At 47.1% G+C, this 11,604-nt stretch overlaps 1 protein-coding gene across 1 annotated transcript; it reads right to left on the bottom strand.

Moving 5' to 3' along the window:
* Nucleotides 1-220: 220 nt before the first annotated feature.
* Hjv (hemojuvelin BMP co-receptor) lies at nt 221-4,186 on the bottom strand. The gene is made up of 4 exons (XM_057793645.1): nt 4,018-4,186; nt 2,670-2,852; nt 1,740-2,284; nt 221-1,221 (listed from the first exon to the last, which is right to left on the bottom strand). The coding sequence occupies exons 2-4, from the start codon at nt 2,764-2,766 to the stop codon at nt 598-600; spliced, it is 1,266 nt and encodes a 421-aa protein (XP_057649628.1). The 5' UTR covers nt 2,767-2,852; nt 4,018-4,186; the 3' UTR covers nt 221-597.
* Between the last annotated feature and the right edge of the window lie 7,418 nt (nt 4,187-11,604).

The raw sequence follows: 11,604 nt of genomic DNA, 5'->3' as shown, positions 1-11,604 counted from the left end.
GGGGTTCAACACAGGTGACAGAGCACAGTGTGGAGAATTCATAGTTTTAATAGCAGACTAGTGAGGGCTGGGGATGCCAGTTTCTGTATTGGTACTAGTCTCCAAACGCTGACTTCCTTTGTCTGAGAGCTAGACAATGCCCGCTTCATTTCTGAACCCAAAAGCTTTCCCTAATTATTTTCTCCTCTTTCGACTTTCTTATAGATAATCATGTCTTCATTTTTTTTTTAGTTCTTGCCCTTAAGACATCTCAATGCTTTAATGTTTTGCTGGTCATTAGCACTCTCACAACCCCTAGGTGTGTAGGAGTGATGTCAGTATGTGGAGTGAAGTAATCGGCCTACTACAAACGGGACTGGGGAAATTAATTCACAGCGAAGAACCCCTACCAACGACCGCAATGCAAAGCTCTGGTCCAGAATCCTTACTCTGGGATCATTTGAGTCCTGGACCGCAGCCTCATCTGATTCTGGGTGAATGTCATTGTCTTCTGTAGCTTCCTATCCTCACTGTTTTCTTTGGCGCATCTTTGTGTTTTGTCACACCAACCTCTACCCTCAAATCGTTTCCAAACTAGTCACGGGGTTGCTGGCCTACTTACGGAATGCAAAGCCACAGAACAAAGAGGCCTGAAAGAAGCGGTACAAGGACGGTTGCTGGGATGAGAGGAGGCCCCGCATCTGAGGGGAAAAGGTGCAATTTCTCTAAATCTGCCAAGAAGACTCGGGCATCGTCCAGAGCTGTCTGGGCTGCCACAGTAAAGTTGGGGTCACCAGAGACTGAAACATCAAAGACACAGGATTGGAAGTAGGCATCTTCAACGGGAAGCCCTTCCTTACACAGCCTTCTGGCAGTATCTACGGCTATAGCCCCGCGGCGATTGCGCTCTGAGCGAGAGAGTCGTTGACTCGGAGGGCATCCGCCAACACACAGCTGGAGGTCCTGCTCAGCCGAGAAGGCCCGTGCCACGTCCTCGGCTACCCTGATGGAGAAGGAGAGCTGTCCAGCTGTCTGTCGAATGATTATAGTTGTCCCGATGTAGGCGGCTCGGATCTCCACGTGGCTCCCAGGGTTAGCAGTTTGAACGGACAAGCTCGAACCCCCAGGTCGGTCGCCGCCATTGATAGAACCATCTTCAAAAGCAGCAGGAAGATTATCCACCTCGGCCTGGTAGACTTTCTGGTCAATGCATTCCTGCATGTTCTTAAATATGATGGTGATCTGTTCAGGCAAAGAGGAAAATAGTTTATTAGGGCTCAGCGCATCCTCCCCATAGTCAAACAGCAGACGTTGTCAGGGATCTGACTCCAGCAGACGCAAGTTGTCTTCACGGTCCTCAGTTCTTGATCCCATCCCCCACTGCCTTCCAATAGTATCCAATCCCTATTTAACCTCCCCCCCCCATTTTTTTGTCTCAATCTCAGCAACTCCCCCCAAAAATAAAGTGTCCCTTCTGACACCTCAGCTCTGCTAGCCCTGGCTGCCACCCCAGATTCTTCTTCAGTGTTACCTGCTTCTGAATAAAATTCCTATCCAGAGGAACTGATTTAGAAGAGCAAATGTTTGGATAGGAGGAAACCATTCAGGATGTGTGTGTGTGTGTGGGGGGGGCGGCTGGGGGGGGTTGGGGGAAGATGAGGAACCAGGAGCTGGGTGGCTGAGGAAGAGTGAGAACGAGGAGTGGAGTAACGGGTGGACCCACGAGAGGACTGCATTGGGAGGAAAACTGAATCCCTGACCTTCCGGGTGGTGGTAGCGTTGGCCCCTGATGCCACGGGGGAACTGGTGGCCTGGACAAAAAGGAAGTCGTTATCCAGCAAGGGCCAAGCTCCTTGGACACGGCACGTGTGAAAGTGGTGGTGGAAGCTGCGCACATGGGGATCCCCGAAGGAGGCGCAATGCAAGAAGCCCGGGGCCCGACCGTGCAGCCGGAAAAACCGGGCCTCGTAGTCACAGGGGTCCGGGGCCGGAGGGACAGGGCCGGCTCCGGGAAGGGCGGGGCCCCGGGCCGGGGGCGGGGCCGTGGGGCCCTGGCGGGAACAATTGTGCTGGATCATCAGGTCCTCGATGCCGTGCACAGCGGAGTGGAAGGCGAGGTCCCCGCGGCAGGTGCGGGCCGTGCGCCGAGTGCAGAGTGCATAGGAGCGCAGGGCACGACACAAGCCACCTGACACCCCACCACGGCCGCCTCCGCGCGCCGTGCCCGGTGAGCCCCCTTCCCGAAGGTTCAGAGTGGACGAGACGTATTCGGCATTGCAGCGGAGGATCTTGCACTGGGAGTGAGCTGAGGACAGAAGGAAAAGACAGTGAGACGGTGCCCAGACGCAGGTCCTAGCCAAGTCCAGTACACGCCTGTCAAAGGGCATCCTCCATCCCAGCCATTCCCATCACTCGGCGGGGGCTCTTTCCCAGCCCCAACCTTTAGTCCCAACCTTCATCCCCCTACTTCCCTTTTCTCTACTAAGCCAGTCAGACTTCTTTTCCCTAGAGTCTAGGGATCTGTGTCCTTCCTCCAGTTAAATGGAAAACAAGACAGGCCTCTTTCAGAGCTGGCGAGGGTCTGGGACTCAGCACCCACTCCTCCTCCCTCATATGTGCTCACAAGCGCACCACCAGCCGGCACAGTCTAACCCCTAGATGTGCCCTTCCTTTCCCTGGCCCTTCCTTACCCTGTCCACAGAGGAGCAGCAGTAGAGTGAGGGTGCTTAGAGTTGGGGGACCGCCGTGGGGGAACCAGGGACTAGGGGCCTGGCCGCGATCCCCCATACCTATCCAGCCAGATTTACCCAGGCGCCGGTTCTTCCCAGCTGATGAACCTTCTACCTAGTGAATGTCGACAGGCAGTTCTGTGACTGGAAAAAGAAACGTGACTGGGTGTGGGGACAGAGAAGGACCTGAAGACGGGTCAAGATGATGAGGAGAGAATTTGGGGAGATCAAGGCAAGAATTATACAGACTGGAGCTTGGGAAGTGGGAGGCTTCCAGATGGTGAGTGTGGCTGGCGAACCCCTGTACCGTTCCTGTGGCCACCTTCAGGTCCCTTGTGCAATACCCCTAGGCAGGGGGTGGGAGGGTGGAGGGAAGGTTGAATGACCTCAGTGGGCAGAGTCCACCAGATTGCCCCATCCTGACTACCAAATAGTAGATGTGTCAAAAGTGGAGGGATTCCTGCGGAAAGTGAGGCCCTGGTGGTCTCAGTGGGTTCCCCAGAAGTCCTGGGGTCTGACAATGATGTAAAAACATATCTCTTGCTTGTCACTCCCAACCATGAGAGGCCCGCCACCCGCCAACCACCACCCATTTCTTTTTCTTCATTGTGTTAGAAGGGCACAAAGGGTAAACATCGGAGATGAGTGCCTTTTAGAACGTCACTTTACAGTGAAAGAGGAGCCAATCTCTTGGCTACTCCAGAGGGCTGACATTATGATCCCCCCTCTCTCGGGATAGGATACAAACCAAGCATTCAAATTAATACTTGTTTTTGCCTGGCCAACAGTTTGTGCGTTTTTCCAGACCTGAAGAGTAATTCTTTCTATTATCCCCACCCCCATTTACAAATCCAGAAGTTCCTAGTCTTTGAGGGGGACAGATATCGGGGAGGGTCTGTCCCCCTTTCTCCTGGCAGAATCCCTTCTTTGGAGTAAGTCTATGAATTGGAACAGAGTCCTGTGGGAGGTCCGAGAGGTTGAGGTAGGGGCTGGGAGTGTAACTCAGTGGCAGGTGAGTGTCTATCATGCTCAAGGCCCTGGTTTTGGTCCTCGGCACTATCCCCACACCCCACACCCCAAAGTCTTAGTGTACTAAAGCGCAGAGGAAAGTTAAGAGGGCCAGAAAGAGGCACCATGAAACTTCACGTAGACATGACTTGGAAACCAAAACAATGAGGCTGGAGGGGTGGAGACTGGGGGACTTGGTAAGGAGCAATCTTAGTTTTCAGAACAGATGTCTGTAATTTTATGAAATTCTAGCCTCAACCCAAACGCTTATCAAAGCAATTGCAATATCATCTGAACTTACTGTTTCCCGAGGTCAAACATTATTCTGATACCCGGTTCGCCAGCCATAGGTGCCTATTCTGTTGGTCTGCTCCAGCCAGGGGTCCCCAGTCTCTTTCTCCATGTCTCTCCCAGTTCCCCAGACTAGCTGCAATCTCACCGAGGTCAGAGAGCCAGAGAAGGTTTGGTGTGGGGGGAGGGGGAAGGGAGAGTATATGGCTGGCCCGAGGACTCGACAGCTGAGAGGAGGAGGGAGGTGGCTACTGAGTTGACAGTTTTAAAAATAGCTAAGTCCAAAATTCCAGGAGCACTGGTGGCAGCAGGGTGTGGGAGTGGAGGCAGTGAGGAGGACGAGCAGGATGGACGGAATATGGATTGTTGGGTACCAAGTGAGAGAGAATAAAGAAACATGACAGCCAAGTCACATATCTAACTCCAGCTTGTATGCTCTACCTTCCCTGCCAGTCTGTTCCTCCAGCATTCTCAGTAACCAGCTCCCGGCCTTTAAGAATGGCAGTGGGTTGTCAGATGCCTCTTATTTATTGCCCTCATCCTTACTGTGCAGAGTATCCCCTTGAATTTCCACGTATGGGATGTGGAGGTGTCTGGCTTTGAAGGTGGACAGCAAACATAATTCTGAGACCCTCCCCCATCTCTGCCAAGTATTTCAGAAGCTGAAAGGCCCAGCTGTTCAGAGAAGAAATCCGAGAGCACAATTGTTTGGGAGGAGGGTTTATTCCGTCAGTCTGGCTCGGATCTCTGCAGCTGTCTGTCCCATCTCCACATCTCCATGATGCTAGTCTGTGCAACAACTCCTCCTCCCTCCCCTCATCAATACACACAAAATCGCAAGTGTCTAGAGTGTGTGTGTGTGGTGGGGGTGTAGGAAGACAATAACAGAGGCGAGGGGAAGAACCAGAGCAGATGTTTTTGAAGACCATCTCTCCATGGGGAAGAGGCGTTGGGATTGGGAGAGAAGAGAGTCAAGAATATACTTCTGTAGAAAGGTTCTGACTTTTGGAAGATGTTATTAGAACCACGGGATTTATTTGTGTCCTGTTTTTGCACCTGTAGGCATCTGGGGTCACCCTCTTCAGTATTTGCCAAGGGAAAGGGCACAGCACTGCTTACTGTGTCACCAAAGCCTCTGGCCCTGTCAGCTCTACACCCAGTTCAGCCTACAGGCCCAGACACACATCCATATGGCACACAGACATATATGCAGACAAAATGCCCATAAACATAAAAATTTTAAGTTTAAAAAAATTAATTTAAATCGCAAAGGTAGCTGTGTTTATGACATTTTGTCTTTAAAAAAATCCCTAATTTATAATGAAAAAAATCCTAGAAGCAATGACTATGTAGTAATGAACACTTCTAGTGTCTAAGTTGTGATACATAAGTATGATTTTCCACTATTAAAAATCAGGATTCAATTGGGTAGTGGTGGTGCATGCCTTTAGTCCCAGCATTCAGGAGGCAGAGGCAGGCAGATCTCTGTGAGTTTGAGACCAGTCTGGTCTACAGAACGAATTCCAGGACAGCCAGGACTTGTTATACAGAGAAACCCTGTTTTGAAACAACAAACAAAAATAATAAAAAAAATAAGGTTGAGAATGCATAACTAATAATAAGTTTTCATGTCATGTTTTGGGAGCTAGTTGGTGGCCCAAAAGAAAGTCTATTACAGTATGTATTGAATTGAAACACACAAAATATTTTAAACCTAAATTCACAATTATACTTAAAAGTGAAAAGTGGTTCGCCATTATTAGAGAAAGCCGTTGTATCACTCCATTTTGAAAACTGTTGGTAAAAGGAAAGCATCAAATAGTTACACTGTTTTTGTTTTGATTTTTTTGGGGAGGGGTTTCGAGATAGGGTTTCTCTGTAGCTTTGGAGCCTGTCCTGGAACTAGCTCTTGTAGACCAGGCTGGCCTCGAACTCACAGAGATTCGCCTGCCTTTGCCTCCGGAGTGCTGGAATTAAAGGCGTGCGCCACCACCGCCCCACTTGTTTTAAAATTTTTGTTACATTTATTTACATTTATATTCTTGTGGGTAAACGGGCATAATTGTATGTGCCTGAGCACAGGAGTGGAAGTCACAGGGCGACTGCAGGACCCGGCTCTCCGCCCACTTTGTGGGTCCAGGGTACTACTGGAACACCAGCCCTGTTCCTTTGTTTTTGTTTTTTTGTATTTTTAACGTCAAAGTTTCAAATGTTAGCGTTCAACTCAACCTAGGATGACCTGCCTACCATGTGCTTCAATGCCCGGCGTGGGCCACCATTCCTAGCTTTCTTGTTTTTCTTATAGAAACCATATCTTAAAATAATGGGAAATTTCTACACATATTCAATAACTAAATAAAGGTGATGCACAGCCTGGAGGCATTCACCTTTAATTCCAATACATGGAAGCTGAAGCGTTCCAGGCAGGCCTAGGCTACTAAAGACAGAAAATTTAAGTATTTACTACATGTTAAAAATAAGTATTTTTGAGACCCTATCTAAAAATTAAGTAAATAAAAAAATAAAGATACTATAACATAATTGTCATTTTATGACTTCTAGTAAGTTAATGTATCTATGCAATAAGCAACCAAAACTTATCACTAAAGAGAGAAAAATATGTTCTTCTGATTGTAGTGAGGTATACAATTCTACTTTGCTTTTCAAATAACAAAAGCTATGTGTGATGGTATGATGTGGGAGGTCCTTCTGTATATATGTTGCTTTTATTGGTTGACAAATAAAGAAGCTGCTTGGGCCTATGGCAGGGCAGAAGAGAGCAAGGCAGGAATTCCATGTAGAGACAGGGGAGAAAATAAGGTGGAGTCAGGGAGACGCCATGTAGCTGCGGAAGGAGACAGACCCCAGAACCTTACTGGTAAACCACAAGCCTCGTGTTAAAATACAAAACAATAGAAATGGGTTAATTTAAGATATAAGAGTTAGCCAGGAATACACCTAAACTATTGGCCAGGCAGTGTTATAAGCAGGTCTGGGTGGTGGGAAATGAATGAGCAGTCCCTGCCTACAATGGTGTGATGATCAGCAGGAGGCAAGAGGATCAGAAGTTCAAGGCCAGCCTGGGCTACAGGAGAGCCTGTTACAAACAAACAGCAAATGCTGTGGTCCCAAATGCAGCCTGGGTTCAAGTCCTGAGACAGGGAAAGGACATTAATGTGAAGAAATGAATTGTTCAACCCCAAGATGAGTTTCACACAGTGCCCACCTCATGAATAGCTCCAGCCATATTTACTTATACATCAAAGCAAACAAGTTTTCCCATCCTCCAACATTAACCTTTGGCGAACACAAATAGGTCAAATATGTTTTCTCCCAACTTTTACATCAAAACATTTTTTTTTTTTTTTTTTTTTTTTGGTTTTTCGAGACAAGATTTCTCTGTGGTTTTGGAGCCTGTCCTGGAACTAGCTCTTGTAGACCAGGCTGGTCCCGAACTCTGCCTCCCGAGTGATCAAAACATCTTTAAACCAAAAACACTTTATCATTTTGCTAGCTTGGCCAAATATCGAGCCAGGTACATTTTGTCTCTACAAAACTAAAAGGTGGTAAACATAGGTACACATTTTCAAGACCAACAACCGCGTTCAAAACACATTTACAGAAATAGGGGTGCTCTGCCTCCCATCCTGTCAGCCCTGAATTAGACCAGCTCCTGAGGTCTGGAGTGACAGCTGACATTTCCAGACAAGAAACCTGGGAAGCATCAGCTCCCGAGGAATTTTAGGGGAAAATAGTCAAGAAAAAATGGGATTTTGAGGGGGCTGGAGAGATGGCTCAGCAGTTAAGAGGACTGGTTGCTTGCCCGGAGTTCAGTTCCCAACAGCCACATACATAGTGGCTCATAACCATCTGTAAGGAGATCTGGTGCCCTCTTCTGGCCTGCAGGCATACATGCAGGCAGAACACTGTATACATAATAAATAAAAATAAATCTTTAAAGAAAGATCACATTTGTCCCGTGTGTGACTGACAAATTGACACTAAAAACTGCCAAGAGAATCATGATGGAGAAGAGAGCGAGCAGGCTGAGCAGTCCCAGCAGTCTCCTTGTTGGGCGGGACTGTCCCTGTGGACTTTGCCTCATCTGGAGACCCGTTGGGCGATCACGTATACTGGTCCAAAGCTAGGCCCCACAGTTCCCAACAAGCAAACAAAAACATTTCAATCTGATTTTGATCAATCCCTGGTCTAGAACCATTTACTAATTTACAGGAATCTTGGGAAACATCATATGGACCTCTGAGGTGCAAATTCAGACTGCAAAGGTATCCTACAGGACAAACGACCTGGTTCAACAGTAGATTGAAACAACATTGGAGAAGGAAGCATTAGATTGGAGAGGAGATCAAAAGACTGGGGATGACACTGGCCTAGCAAGCCTGGGAACTGATGTTTGATCCCCTGGAAAAAAAAAAAAACAACAACAACCAAAAACAAAAACAAAACACAGACACACACACAGAGCAATCGAACAAGTGAAGGTGTTCAAAGAAACTAAAACTTAAATTTGACCTCAACAAATCCCTGTGGAAACAACAGTCAAAGGATTTGCTGAAAAAGAATGTTTGGAGCACAGAAAGATGGAGCAGCAAACACACAAAGAGATTTCTGGCAAACTCACATCTTTACTATATTGTTAAATATAGCTACTTTGGGGCTGGAGAGATGGCTCAGTGGTTAAGAGTATTGGCTGCTCTTCCAGAGATCCAAGATCTGATTTCCAGAACTCACATGGTAATTCACAACTGTCTGTAACCCTGGTCCTAGGAGACCCCACACCCTCCTGTGATCTGAAGCCACTGCATGTAGATGGTACATAGACATACATGCAGGCAGAACACTCATACACATGAAAAGAAAAAAACTTACTTGGTTCAGGCATGGTGTTTCAGGCTGAAGTCCCACCCCTGGAAATTCCATAGAAATATTCTAGAGGCTGAGGAGGGAATAGTGAGTGTTTGAGGCTAGCCTGGGTTACACAGACCCTGTCTTAACCTTCCTCTCCCCAAACCAATCCTAGTTATGGAAATAAAATGAAGAATAACAGAGGACATAGTAAGAATTGTTATTAGAACTGAGATTCTCCAATTGCTTGTGGTGAAATAATAACCCCCATAGGCTGGTCTATTTGAATGCTTAATCAGCTGGTATACTGTTTGGGAAGGACTAGGAGGTGTGGCACAGCCTTGGCTTTGTTGAAGGAAGTGTGTCTCTGGGAAAGCCCAAGCCAGGCCCGAGTCTGTCGGCTGCCTGTGGGTCAGGATGCAGTACTCGTAGCGAGCGTCTTCTCGTGCGCATGCCTGCTTGCCACCACACTCCCACCCTGAAGATGACGGAGGACTCTGAGATGGTAAGCAAGCCCTCAGTTAAATGCTTTCTTTGATGAGTTGCCTTGGTCACGGAGTCTCTTCACAGTGATAGGACAGTGAGTAAGTCCATCACGGCAGAAGTGGCGCGGGCCTTCAATCCCAGCACTTGGGTGGCAGAAGCAGGCTGATCTCTGAGGTTGAGGCCAGCCTGCTCTACAGAATGAGTTCCAGGACAGCCAAGGCTACACATGAAAACCCTGTCTTGAACAAAAAAAACAGTCCAGTAGCTGGTAGTTCCCGATTTTACCCCCAGCACTCGGAAGGCAGAGGAAGATGGCTCTCTGAGTTCAAAGCCAGCCTGGTCTACAAACTTAGTTCCAGGATCAGCCGGGACTACTGAGAAACCTTATCTTGAAAAACCAAAGAAGTAGTCCAAATTGCTTAATTTTATGTTTTGTTTTTTGTTTGATTTTGAGACAAGGTCTCCATGTTGCCCTGGCAAACCTCAAACTTGCTGGAATTAAAGGTGCGCTCCACCGTGCCTAGCTTATTTTTATGCCTTAATGATTATCAAAATAATAGGAAAATGTAGTTTTTGATTAAAAGAGGGAAGAAAATAAAACAAAAAGTTTTAAATTAATACAAAATTGGGGAGGTAGTGAAAATGATCGAAATGCAATGTATTAACTTCACAAAGAATTAAATTAAAAAATTAACATATCAGAAAGAAGAACAAGGTACAAAAGTGAAAACTAAAATTCAAAATATCATGGTCTAAAAACAAGGCTTTGGAGGGGGGAAGGAAGTGGAGTCCACTGACTGTGTCCTGGAAATGGTGAAGTTGTCATGAGATACATTTTACAGGAAAATGCCACAGAACTTACTATGTGTACACATTGTAAGAATAGTTTTTTACCATTAACACTGGCTAATGTCTGTTTTTTAATCAGTAAAGCCTTCAGTGAGGAAAGATTGTGAAATAAACTGAGTGCTAGAGACAAACCTGACCAGAGGTCTTTCTGTTTGTTTTTGTTTTTTTTGGGGACAGGGTTTCTCTGTGTAACAGCCTGTCCTGGAACTAGCTCTTGTAGACCAGGCTGGTCTTGAACTCACAGAGATCCGCCTGCCTCTGCCTCCCAAATGCTGGGATTAAAGGTGTGCGCCACCACCGCCCGACTGACCATGATTTTTAAGTGGGCTAAAATACTGCTTGGGTGTTCAGGGTGGAGCCACCTTTGAAGGCACAGAATAGAATGTCTCAGTACAAGGTTCACCAGACATTTGAGAAACTTGGCAAGAAGATGTTCTGGGGATATTTGGTTAGTACGAGAGAAGTCCTGAGGGCCTAGGGACAGCAGTCATGAGACATCCTGAAGGTGACCCACCACAGGAGTAACCAGACAACAGACGTACTTGCCATATTGCTTGGTGTCAGCGCCATGCCCAGTGATCAGAATGTCTTCAAACCTTACACCTGTAAGGTAGATCTTTGTCTTTGCTTCACAGAGAAGCCCAGATACCCAAGGCTTTGTAACTTTGTTATAGATGTGAGAAGTGGAACACCCTGTTCAAACCAGGTTTAGTTGGCCTAGAAGTCAGTACTCTGTATCACTGTGGCTGGTAGGTTCACTAGGGGCTGTGCTTAGGTGACACAGGAAGGGGACAGACTCAGACCCTGAGGTGGAGAGGACAGAGAAGGCACTCTCTAGGACAGCGGTTCTTCCCTTCCCTAATGCTATGACCCTTTAATACAGCTCCTCACGCTGTGGTGACCCCAACCGTGAATCATTTTGTTGCTTTTCATAACTGTAATTTTGCTACTGCTACAAATTGTAAATATCTGTATTTTCAGATGGTTTTAAGCAACCTCTATCACAGCCCCCAGGTTGAGAACCACTGCTCTAGGGGGTTGGATTAGAACCTCTAGTTAAGAGAAAACCAATCATTAAGCAGCGGAAAGAGAGACTGGGTAGCTAACCTTGAAAGGCCAGAAAAGATTACATTTCTGTGCTGGGCCCTTTTGGGACCTTGAACTACACACCAGTCCCCAGGAGAAGCTAAAGAGCTGAAGGCTGCCCCCCCACAACCCCCAGGAGAAGCTGAAGGCAGCAGGATCCCTATTTAGGGGAAGTATTAGCTAATGGAGAAACATGTTACACAAAGTCGCTGACTACACCCCATTCCCCCACCCGTAGTCAAACAGAGAATGTGGACCATTCAACTTCCCCTATCAGCTGGGTAATATTTCAAACAGCCCCTGCAGATGT

Source organism: Chionomys nivalis, chromosome 18 (genome assembly GCF_950005125.1).
Source record: "Chionomys nivalis chromosome 18, mChiNiv1.1, whole genome shotgun sequence".
Classification (NCBI taxonomy): Eukaryota; Metazoa; Chordata; class Mammalia; order Rodentia; family Cricetidae; genus Chionomys; species Chionomys nivalis.
Note: the sequence above shows the minus strand (reverse complement) of the source record. Positions and strands in the feature narration are given on the sequence as shown.